This window comes from Phyllobates terribilis, unplaced genomic scaffold (genome assembly GCF_046119375.1).
Source record: "Phyllobates terribilis strain yellow unplaced genomic scaffold, ASM4611937v1 Scaffold_9__5_contigs__length_417890890, whole genome shotgun sequence".
NCBI lineage: Eukaryota > Metazoa > Chordata > Amphibia > Anura > Dendrobatidae > Phyllobates > Phyllobates terribilis.
In genome coordinates, this window is record NW_027362769.1 from 105765682 (window position 1) to 105778789 (window position 13108).

Consider the following 13108-nt stretch of genomic DNA (forward strand, 5'->3'; position numbering starts at 1 on the left):
CTGCTTGATTGTCACCTAGGGGTGGGTGCCCTCTCTGCCATGGTCTACCACGGTGTTATGTATGCCCAGTAACTAACCCATTGCTGTATTTTACAATAACACAAATTTAAACAAATTACTCACTTTTTAATGGCTGGTAAATAGTAGCATTTTCTGGCCATGGCTCTACAGCTGTGAAAGAAATAGAAGAAAAGGTAAAAATGTTATCTCATAAAATCTAATAACGCACACGCAAACTCAGGAGAGTCAGTCTATTAAAATGAACCTTAAAGGGGGGTATCATTCAACAAGACCTTGATGACCTAGCTTCATGTTAGGTCATTAATATCCGATCGGTGGGAATCCAACCCCCATCACCCCACTAATCAGCTGCTATAATATGCGCCGTATAGGAGCTGTTCTGCAGCACCTGGCAGCAGCTGCTACACACTGAATGTAATTGTGCTGTGCAGCTCTGATCAAAATGTTTACATCCAGCCAGAACCAGAGTTTATAGCTGATAATCCATGGGATGCCAGGTGACAGACCTGCACCAATCTGATATGAATGACATATCAATGGAATAGGTCATCAATTTCTTGTGATTGGACAACCCTATAGTTAGGATCGTAACTATTTACCCTCAAGGTTGCAAATATGGCCATTTACAGTGGTTGGAAATTCAAAGCCATTTGTCTATATAGAGACTCCTTCCTATTGGTGCAGACTTCTTTCTTGTAAGGCCCGATAACGACCAGCATCCTCATTAGAACAATAATGGGATCTAGGGCAAACCTTCCAGTCTATGGTCAGCCCAAGTAATGAGCTAAACAGGATGACAACCATCACCCCCTCGGGTGACCACACACCTTAGGTAACTGTCAGCTTCCCCCTCCCAGAGCATTGGGCATGATGACATCCAACAATCCTGCGCTCATGGGGTGAGAGGTGCCTGGTAAATAGTGGTGCAGTTCAGAACAAAACTACTGGTGCACAAAGACCAGCAAAAACCATATTACATCTACCAGAATTATAATATAGTATGGTGGTAGGTAACATCCAGCGGTACATAGAGTTGCCTATAGCCCCATATTAAAGAATATGTGATAAACTACAGGTTAATGAGGGCCCTACTGCTTGGAAATGCCCCATCAGAATGGAGCAGTGGTCACACAAGGGCACTGTGCACCCTCCACGTACGCAAGCAATAATTGACCAAACCAAGATGGCGGTTATTTGTACTCTCTCTCTCTCTGTATAGGAACCTTTAAGACACTGACATTACTAAAGTAACATCTATTACCATCATCAGAACTGAAGGTTTTCCACATTCTGTTTAAAGGGAATCTGTCAAGTAAGATCAAACACCCAAAACCGCAGGTCTGTGAGATGTAAATCCATCGACACCTTTATATCTTCTATTTGTTGCTGCATTCTGGAGCAATCAGAGGTTTAATTCATATGCAAATGAGGTATTAGGTGCACTGGGCGTGACAAAGCACTTCCCAAGCCTCTTCCCCCTGAGATTGTTTCCCAGCCCAGTTCCAGACTCTTTTCTGCAGCTTGACTGATAACTCATTGTCTGTCTGACATCAGATGGCGGGCAAAAAAAAAATCAAGACAGTGAGCCATCTATCAAACTAATAAAAGAATTGCCGGGCAAGGAAACAACCTAGGCAGGCAGAGGCTGGGGAACTGCTCTGTCAAGCACCAAGACACAATGCCTCATCTGCATATGAATTAAAAAGCTCTTAGTTCTCAGGAATACAGCAACAGATAGAAAATATAAAGGTGTTAATAGATTTTCATGTCAAAGACCTGCATACCCATATATGCGGTTTGCTGGGGCTGATACTACCGCTAGATTCCCTTTAAGTAAAAATTATGTCAGTATCGGTGCATTGAAAGGTCAGATTATTAGGTGATGATCGCTCTGCATATTGCTTTCCAAAAGACCAAGCTTATCCTATCAGTGGATAGCAGGAGGTTTCACTGCTCTTCTCCACTGGTCAATTAAAATACAGACCCCACAGGGAATAAAAATACTTTGAAATCCCTTCCATTTTATCCTGACTGGCATGGCGAGGGTTACGAGAGGCAAGAAAACATGCAGCATCACTCTTCTGAATTGTGAGCGCAGAGGTGAACAACATTTGCAGAACAGTAGGCATGGAAATTACACATTGCTACCGCTCTGTCATATTTCCAATCCATCAACTTGATTAATGTTCTAATAACTCCATATAAACTTATCATTCACGCTGTAATGAAGTCAAACCCTACTACTACTAAGCTCTTCAAGGCATCTGCACAGGTAAATACAATGGTGGCCGTAGTCTCAGCATCCTGTGCATTCAATTTACAGATATTAGGGACTTAACGAAATCCCATATTATCAGCGTTAATTAGTGATAATTTGGGTACTGATCAGCATGTTTTACCATATGGAAATAGAGGTATGGGTGTTTGGGCAAATGTACCACAAAAAAATTGTACCTTTTTTTTTGTAAAGATGTGATGTGGCAATCATGAGAAATCTAGAGCAGAAGCCATATGCAAATCCGACTGGAAGTGCACTGGAGGCGTGTCACTGCACCTGGACATATGCTTCCAAGTGCACTGAACACGCCCTCAGTGCACTCTCGGCCTGATCTGCATATGCATTGTATGCTAGATCTCAGATCTATACAAAAAATATTATCATTTTTATCGGGGGACCAGGGCCTATACAGCTATACAAACATGCTGGCGGGTTCCCTTCAAAGGTTTGGTCAATTCTGGACAACCCACTTATAGAAAAGGCAGAAAGACAAAATAGTACGATCCAAGCACCAAAGGGATTTTCACCAGGATAGTTTACAATGACGTAGGATAAATGACAAATGCCCCCGATTAAATAGATAGCTCATCTGTAAGGTCAGTCAAAACCTGTGATCCCACAGAACCTAAGCTGTGGTTTACATATTGGGGTCCCTTCTAATATCTCAAATATAGAAAGAGGAGGAGACACCAAGCGCAATATGGTCTTCTCTGGTAAAGAAATTGGTCTAACGGAGAGGTAAAGGAATTGCTCACCTTTTGGGGATGTTTAACCCACAACTGAGTAATCAAGGTGTCAAAGCTGCTGCAGTACTCAGGTCGGGAAATCCTGCCGTGAAGACCAATTGGTGGAGGATAGGAGCAGTAGTCTGCGCTGTTGTGTATGGAGCAACTTAAGGTGAATGAAAGTCGAGCCCGACAAATTCCATGGGACCAGCAATGTAATGGTCAATGCCGTGCCCGATACCAACCGGATGGTAAATGTTAGGAGACTGACAAATCGGGAGGGTACATTTCAAAGTGCCCAAACCTATATTCACATGGGAAATTAGTCACAGAGATGGGTATTTGGCAGCGTTTTTTCTTCCCTTTGGCTACGACGAACAGTCAAGCATTCATATGTATAGGGCGGGCAGATGGATAGCCAAATTTATGTCCAATAACTGCGACCCATACGGTCAACAACACCGACTTCTGTAAATGTGGCTACAAGTGGCACAAAGCGATATTTATCATTTTTAGGTTGCGCGATTGGTCAAGATCAAAGAGAAGTGCTTTTCCATCTATCATGATGATCACTCAGAAACAAGCAAATCCTAACAATAACTAGCGTGTTTAAAGGGGTCTTTAGATGTGTATATCATGCGTACAAGATGTATATGTGTATAACCACTGCCTGTTTCCGCAGTCTAATCAGACGGCACTAAACAATTGTAAAATACATTTTCCATTAGTAATAATCAATAAGGGAAATATATGGTAATTATATATCCGCTAAACATCAGTCAGTTCCACCCACCTTTGTAAAAGGGCAGATCAATTTTAGAGGGGATACCAAAAATCAATAGACTAAAACGTCACTATACTTGGGGTCAACACATGCAGATAGACAGGGCTGATCGTCCATTGGCGCGGTGTATAGATGAACTCGGCTCGTCTTAACTAAAGATGTTCTGTGGTCTGGAATTATTTGAAGATCTGTCAAGGTTTTTCAACACTCGACAGAAATACAAAGCAGCTTCGTGAGGAACTTAAAACCCCCTAAGGATAATATTTGCTTTTCCAAGACGAAGACAATTTATCATATTGATGGTAATATACATGTTCCTAGATATTTAACAGATAGAAAATTCATTACGCACTTCACCCGACTAAGTAGAAGACATTTTCTAATAACTTACAGTCTCTACTGCATTTTTTGGGGTTTTATTAAATTGATTTACAAGACCAAGAAAATTAGTCTTAAGCAATTTTAATAGAAGTTTCAAAGTAAGAATGTTTGTGGAGATATATTGATGATTAAATGTTCACTTGCCAACCGGGAGGAAATGGAGAGCACAGACAATTTTATAGCAGAATCTATTACATCTTAATGCTTTCCTAATTAATCAGAAGGAGAATCAGATGGCTTATAAAATAAACATCGAAAAAGGAAATCAAGAGGGTAGAAAGATTACTAAGCATGTGTTATATGGTATTATCACAATGGAACAGGTGCACACAACCTTTGTTAGCATAAGGACCACAAGGTTGGATCATACCATCATAAGACTGTTCATTTAGGACAACCTCTGTTCATAAGCCCAATGTCAGAGGGTGGTCCCCAACACCACCCAAATAGTTCTAGACAAGCGTCACTGACATGACCGACTTTCACACAAAGTAACAGAAAGAGAAGAGACCTTGCAGACTCTGGGTAGAGATAGAAAATGCCCCCCTAGACATCGCCACAGCCTCACAAACTCCCTGAGAAAGCAGCAATTCTGATCAGGATACTCCATTAATAGATGGAGCCCCAGCAACCAACAAAATATTATTCATAGAGGAAATATGCATTTTTCAGCGCGTTGCACTTAAATTCAGGGCTGTGGAGTCGGTAAGCCAAACCCCTGACGCAGACTCCTCAATTTTCATGACTCCGACTCCAACTCCACAGCCCGGCCTCACTACTGAGCGTGTACATAAAGTGCAGCACAGATTCATCTCAACTAAAAGCCGAGAGCCTTAGATCAGGAATAGGACAGACATTTATAGGACATTTCAGAACTTTCCCAAATTCTTCTGAAAACATTTACAGCACATAATAAATTGGTACATTAGTTCAATGCAGTATGTATTTTAGGAGTTGAAGTCGGTCTATTTTATACCGACTCCACCAAACTGGACACTGACTCCAACTCCACAGCCCTGCTTAAATTTCTCCAGAACGACCATCATAAAAAAAATTGTCACTTATGCGTTTTGTGTGGTCCACAGAATAGCTGATAATTGTATTATCAATGGGGCTACAATGAAGGGATACCCAATGATCAACAGATTAGAGGCCCAAAGTCAAGCACACGCGCTGCCGCTCCACTGAATGCCTACGTGGCTGACAAGACAGTTGAGTGGAGCGCTCTGCCGATTTAATCAGCCTCTTAGAATTTGAGTGGAGCGGCAGCGAGCATGTGCCCCCACAGCTTCATTCACACCCACTCTAGTGATCCGAAGGGTCATAGTGGAGGGGCCGTTAGAGGTTATATATTTATCTTCATCTGCTGTGGAGATGTGATCTTATTTTTAAGGGAAAACCCCCTTAAATTTAGTGGGAGCTATGTAACGCTACGTGTCCTCTGCTGTAACATGTGAATATGCCACAACACCAGGATATCAGCTGATCAGAGTCGTCGGCTAAAGAGAAGGAAGAGTCCTAGCTGGACAACCCCACTGCCTTGTCTTATCTGCCTGCACATAGAGATTCAATACGGCTGTGAAACAGAACGCTGTAGTCTAGCAAAATGACCATCAAAAGTAGAAAATGTCCCCTAGAAGTGCAGGCGGTAGGTTACTATATAGAAGGTTGCGGAGACACCAGATGGCTGCACATGGTGTGCCTACCAAATACCGGACCAATCTGAGACAGACTAGTTGCTAGGGATGTTCTGCCTGAAATCAACATTTAAAAGTGAACCCGTGACCAAGTCATAAATGGAACATTTTTGATTTACCCACTGTGTATTTTTTAACACCACCAAACTATAGCTATGAGCCTTTTTATTTAGTCATAATTTTTGTTTTTTTATCAAAAGGACATTGCTCTCAGGGTAATAATTCAGAGGAGCCGAAAAATACAACCCCAAAGATTCCAATGAGTGACGCCCCATTGGCAAAGAACATAAAGTTAGCATATTGGGCACGCTAAATCAAAAGGTCCATATCTTTGGAAGATTTAAAAAAAAAAAAAAAAAAAGGGAATAATCAGGGAAGCAGCAAGAATAAAATAAGATCAAAAACTGGCCACTATATCTGGTGACAGGTTTTCTCTAAAAAGTAGTAGTCATAGGGCAGCGTACAACCAGACTGTCTCACATATCTCCGATCAAACCCTGATTGCCACTACGTTACGGTAACCAAGGCGGAAAACTGCTTGGCAACATTAATTCATTCTCCATTACTTATTAATAGGATTTTTAGGTGGAGCGGCTCTTCAACTATTGTAATCCAGAACAGGAATTGTTAATGGGTGTTTAAAGAACACGTTGGTAATTTCAGAGGTGGGCATTTTATTCCCTGAGTATAAATTTCTGTTTCTCCATGTGTAAAATGGTGAGAAATTTCCCTGAGATGATTAACTACTGCACGGGCTCTTGCAAAATATCAATAGCGAGAAAGCAGATCGCACAGTCGAGAACTCAGTGGCTCCAGAAAGCCATATCTCATTAAAATTATAAGACTGTGCAGCCAGAAAGAACACAATTAGGAGTGTTTTGATTGGCTGACTTGCTAGCCCGGACATGCCAACCGGTTTCATAGCGCAGAGGCTTAACGGACTGATTCACTGCTCCCCATTTCATTACTCCAAATCTCAATTTCCTCCGCTGGTTCTCAAACTACCCCAGACCAAGTCCAAGCCAAAAAGGTTAACTATTTACAAGGACATGCAATCACTGTTAAATATTTCCAACGCCTTGATATAGAATACTAGGTGTTCATCAGGACACTCTCCACCATTGCTTACGGCTACAGGTGGGTTCGAAGAGGTCTAGGCTCTCTCAGGGGTGGAGGCTTAATCCATTTCGGTTTAAAATGATTGACTGTAACAATGTCAGGGGGAAATTATCTGATTTCTTTCCCAGTAATTTGGGCTCAGCACACGTAAGAGTGGTATGGGATGCAAGGAGGGCCTTTTTGAGGGGTGTGTTAATAAGAGAAACAAAGTCTCACAAAAGAAGGGGGTAGACCTAGAAAACAAAGTCCGGGATTCAGAGTTTCTTTTTATTCGAAATAATAGCCCTGAAAATTTATCACAGTGGAACGAATCACAAAATCAGTTTCAATCAATCCAATTACAACAGGCCGATAATAAACGTGTTTTTAAAGCAACAATTCTATGAGGGGGGAGAAACTACAAGCAGGTTACTTGCAAAGATGACCGAGACCCAAAAAAGAAAATGCTTTCATATATCAATTGAGGGACGTAGAAGGCAAAATGTCCGTCAGGGCCCAGATATACTAAAAGGTCTTACATAGCTTCTATTCTAATTTATACTCGTCTAAGGTCAATTATTGTCGGACTACCTCTTGGGGATAACTCTCTCTTATCTGGAGGATAAAGATAGAGATTTTTTGGATCAGCCAATTTCCTTGGAAGAAGTTTGACAGGTTGTTGGGAAAATGGCCCCTGGATCGGATGGCCCTCCGATAGACATTTTGACGATGAACTGCTACCAAAACTACCTGGAAATGATTAATAATGCATTTTTATCAGGGACATTACCAAAGTCGTTATATGAGGCAGTAATAGTTGTTCTGCCCAAGGAAGTAAAAGATAAGAGACCTACCTGACTCCCACAGGCCTATCTCACTGCTGACGACAGATGTTCGGATATTGGCTAAAATTTATGCTTTCCAACTGAGTAGAATTATTGAATCAGTAATTCATGAAGACCAAGCTGGCATTATGCCCTCCAAGTCATCTGCTATAAACTTATGTAGGCTTTTTTTGAATTTGCAAGCGGCACAGAGTCTGTAAAAGGCTGGTGTTCAAGCCGAAACGCGTAACATTATTGTTTACTGAGGAACATGGAATAAAAATCTACAAATTCTGCAAACTTACAAGTGAGTGCCGGTCTTCTTATACAATTTTGGTATACACGTCATATCCATAAAAATGTATAAGTTACACTATATGTATTGCATTCTTTTATTGGTATGTAGACACATACTTCTGAGGCAGCCAATAAACATGGTGTGCACCCAATATAAGGGCACAGTCAGACGGCCGTATAAATCGGACCAAGATCGGAACGCAGTGCAAGGACTGGCCGGCAGCTCATCCGACCCAAGCGTGATAGCTGCATAGAAATATATAAAGCGGTCACACTTGGGTTGGGAGAGCTGCCGGCCAGTCCTTGAATTGCGATTCGACTTATACGGCCATCTGGCTGCGCCCTAACAGTGTGTACAAATCCTGAAGTAAGCCCCGTGTGAAGAAATACAGCAGGCGTAACACAGTGTACATCAGGAAGGGTTCCTATAATATTTTTGCCCTTAAAGGGACCCAGCTGATTCGTACTGCCTGAATCACGGGCAGTATGTATCAGACACTGGCTCTATCATTTTAGCCATAAAGGTTTTACTTTAAAAAGTCACCCGGGGATCATGCTGCTCGGGTGACTAGTCCAAGAGGCCGCTGCTCTGCATCTTCTCTCAACCGCGCTCCCCCCAAGTGACAGGCTCTTACTTAAGCTCACACGTAAGGAGACACACCTGTCACACAAGGGGAGCAGGATGGGGAGAAGCCACCAGAGACCAACCTCCTGGATTTGTTTTCTGAGAACTTTGGTTCCTGGTGTCTGATTCATGCTGAGGTTCGCGTTAAAAACAGAAGCCATGATGCCAGTGAGAACAGATAAGTCTGGGTTCAGACTAGCATCAGAGCCTCCATAAGCCAAGGTCCGTCATGCTGCACTTCTTTTTTTCCCATAAGAATTACAAACATAAATTATAATGAATGGGGTCCGTCTGCTGCAAATTCAGTCACACAATGAATGCGCTTTTGTTTTTTTTAAGGGGGAGAATTTGCAGGAATTCTGTTTCTCTGAATCTATAATGGAACGATGAACGCTAGCTTAAGATATGACATAAGAAAACTAGATTCTAGGTGTATATAGAGACACTGCAAATATTGCAAACACGTGGAAAACCGCTTGCACCCAACCCTACTTGTGTAAGGCAATTAAAGCTTTATTTGTGACACTTTTTAGTGGAAACTGAAGTAAATGTTAGGCCATAAATTAATTCAACCTTCCTCGGCTGTCACAGAATAAACACATTTATGAGTCACGTATCGTGCAATGATCTCCATGGTAAAAAAAGAAAGACAAACAAGAGTAACTGCTTAAAGCAGGGATGTCAAACACACAGAGGGTCAAAATTAAAAACGTGGACAAAGTCGCGAGCCAACCAGTATACACAGTAATGGGCCCCACATAGTCCGCCACACAGAATAATGGGCCCCACATAGTCCGCCACACAGAATAATGGGCCCCACATAGTCCGCCACACAGAATAATGGGCCCCACATAGTCCGCCACACAGAATAATGGGCCCCACATAGTCCGCCACACAGAATAATGGGCCCCACATAGTCCGCCACACAGAATAATGGGCCCCACATAGTCCGCCACACAGAATAATGGGCCCCACATAGTCCGCCACACAGAATAATGGGCCCCACATAGTCCGCCACACAGAATAATGGCCCCACATAGGGGTGGTGGTTCTGGTGTTGCAGGCCAAATGAAAGCATCCCTGAATGTCCCTAGAACTAGGCCCTAGGTAGGGAGGGGGAAGAGGTGAGCACTAGTCAGCCCCCATTGAAACTAAAGACAAACGAGGAAAACAGAAAAGGGGATACACTTAGCTTGAGAAGACACCAGAGAGAAGACGACAATAATCCACCAAGAATCTCCAAGAAGAAACTAGCCGACTGCTAGTACTCCAGGCCTGAGCAGGGGAAAATAGTTCTATCACGGGCGACTCTCTGGAGACACTGAGGGCTTTTAAATATCAAGTAAGGGTGTGTCAATTAGCAGCAGAAGGTGGAGATCACTGCTGGGTCCTAGCGAGAGAAGGATACCACTACACTACAGAGATGAAAGGATCAAGAAGGTCAAGCACAGCGACCTTCTACAGCTGGATCCAGAACGACTGTCTGTCAAACCTGATACACCCGTGACAGATTGGCTCATGGGCCAGAGTTTGACATGTATGCCTTAGAGCTACGATATAGAGCCAGCACTATAGTCAAGCGCTGCACCAATAAACTTGGTGCGGAAATCCTCCACTATTCCTTGTTGACCCATTGGGGCACATCCATCAATGCACTTGTGTCAGTTTTCTTTTGTGATTATATTGAGAAGAACTTGCCATACTTCCTAAGTTCCTGAAACTTTCCCTGAGGGCTCAGTCAGACGGCCGTATAAATCGAACCACCATGCACGGACTGCCCTGTGGATCTCCCGACCTGAGAGTGGTAGCTTCCAACATTTTCATAATCAGCGAATAAGCACTCTAGCTTTTAACGGTCGCGGTCGGCAGGTGTAAATGTATCTTTACAGTAACCTGTGCAAATTGAAAACTGCAATGTCAGACCATGAAATTGCACTTAACTTTTAATGCATTGCAGCACCTGATTTAAAGGGGTTGCCAACCTTTGACGACATTTTTTTTTATTTTAATTACGTGCAGGCGTTTGGGGCTAACAATTATTTTTGCAAGTGGTTTTCATTATACATTTTGCACCATTTGCCTTCTATAATCTTTATGTTGCACTATTGCTGAATGAGTTAACAGAGAACTAGTCATTCAACCTGCAATGATGTCTGACTGAGAGTTTCTAACTTTTTCTGAGCTCAGCTGATTTACGGCCACAGACAAAGTTTAGTGTACAAGAAAACAAAAGAGTCTGATAAAGCAAAAAGGTGCAACATTTTTAATGAAACCTAACTGTAAAAATTATTTTTAGCCCCAAATACTTGCAATTAAGTAAATAATAAATGAAATGTTACCAAAGGTGGATAATCGCTGCAAGAGGACTGTTGCAAAGAAAAAAAATAAATAAAAAAAAAAAAAAACCTGCTGGTTCTTTGGTTTGGTTGGTTGCAGAGGCGGACATACCATTGGTGCAACCAGGGGCCCCAAGAGGTAAGGGAGCCATTACTTCCTGCAAAGCAGGTGGAATTGTGCATTATGATGAGTTATTGGACTGCAAAGGGTCCATATATTGTTCTTGCACAGGGGCCCCTTCTATCTGTGTCCACACCCGGTGACAAATTCACTATGTCCCTGTGTAACCTGATTGAGGAACCTGCTGTTTCCAATGATGGCCTGCAGAACTGTGAATGCAGCTCTGGAGTGAAGTCAAAGGCACAGGGATATAATGAGCAGAATTTTCTAATGCATGGAGACAGAAGATTTCTAACACGGTTTCTCAATCTCCAGTCCTCACGGCCCGCACAGGTCATGTCCTCAGGTTTTCCTTAGTATTGCACAGGTGGTGGAAGTATCATCAAGGCATCAGGAATTCTCTCACTTGTCCAACACTATGAAAATCCTAAAAACATGACGCATGGGTGGTCGCGAGGACCGGACTACATGACCCGTAGGGGGGGGGGGGGGGTCTGTGAGGACCGGACTACATGAACCGGGGGGGGGGGGGGGATTCCGCAAGGACCAGAGTACATGACCCCTGGAGGGCGGAGGTCGTGAGGACTGGAGTACATGACCCATGGGGGCAGAGGTCGCGAGGACTGGAGTACATGACCCCTGGGGGGGGTTTGGACTGCGCGAGGACTGGAGTACATGACCCGTGGGGGGGGGCTGGAGTACATGACCTGTGGGGGGAGTCGCGAGGACTGGAGTACATGACCCGTGGGGGGGGAGGGTCGCAAGGAGTTTGGGAACACTGCTCCAGGGGCAGACATATCATTGGTGCAACCACACAGGGGCCAAAGAGGTAAGGGGGGGCCATTTCTACCTCCAAAGCAGGTGCAATTTTGCATTTGTGGGAGCTCTTGGGCTGCACAGGGCCCATATATTGTCCTTACACAGGGGTCCTCTTCTGTCTGTGTCCGCCAGCGCACTGCTCTATAGTAAGGGTATGCCCACGAGTTATTGTTTTTATGCATTTTTAAATGTGTTTTATGTTAAGCAACTGGAGAATGAGGAAAAACTAGAGAAAAAAAAACAATGAAAGAACTGATATGCTGCACTTTTTTTTAAACGGCAACAAAGGTATAAAATCTAAGGAAAAACATGCACTGTGTGAATGAGACTTTAGAAACTCATTCATTTTGTGGTTCCTGTAAAACGATGCTGATCTTTTTTCATCAAGATAAGAAAAATGCATCTAGTGTGAACAAGCACAAAGACCTCTTACACTGAGTGAACAGACTGTCTGGCTACTGGTCATATTAGCCATGTTACAGCCACCTGACACGTTTTGAGGATCTGGAGGCTGCATTGTCTTGGCCCAGGTGCCCTGTGGTACTACAAGTCCCAGCAAATACCGCTTATCCCATAATGTCTCCTCAGCACTGACCACCTGTGATGAATATTGTGCCTGCGGGTAGCACTGAGGTCGGTGCAATGTGCGCCATGTCACCGCCTTACACGCAGTCTCTACCGCAGGCACAGCGCCATTACCTGCTATCTGCGACACAAAGGCGTCTGTAACCAGAGACATTGCAGGAATCCTCCGCGCCACATGCAAGGTTAAGGTCACAATAACAGGAAGTCAACCATGGGATGACAGCGCGACCCGGCACTACTTCCTTCCATAGCCAAGGTAACGGGGACGCTATTGAATGTTGTTTGTTTGCTAGTCAATAAAGTTTATTTTGAAAAAATCTAATAGGGCGCTGCATTGAAGACAGTGTGATCACGTGACTGAGAAGGAGTAGAAATCTCCCGCGCCATCTTTGTTTTGGGCAATGCAGAGAACTGAGGCGAATTATTTGCGGAAAATCAGGGGATTTTTCACGCCATTCATTCGATTTTCGATATTTATTCGTTGTTTGTAATGTGAGTGACGCTAGAGTTTTGTTAC

The 13108-nt window shown here is 43.3% G+C and overlaps 1 protein-coding gene across 1 annotated transcript in view; it reads right to left on the reverse strand.

Moving 5' to 3' along the window:
- The window catches only part of MTX2 (metaxin 2), an 81014-nt gene extending 68152 nt beyond the window's left edge, over window positions 1–12862 (reverse strand). The window contains exons 1-2 of the mRNA XM_073646884.1: window positions 12706–12862; window positions 124–171 (exon numbers count right to left, since the gene is read on the reverse strand). Of these exons, the coding sequence (XP_073502985.1) occupies window positions 124–171; window positions 12706–12745 (88 nt within the window). The 5' untranslated portion in view covers window positions 12746–12862. The remainder of the gene's footprint in view (window positions 1–123; window positions 172–12705) is intronic.
- Window positions 12863–13108: the final 246 nt, after the last annotated feature.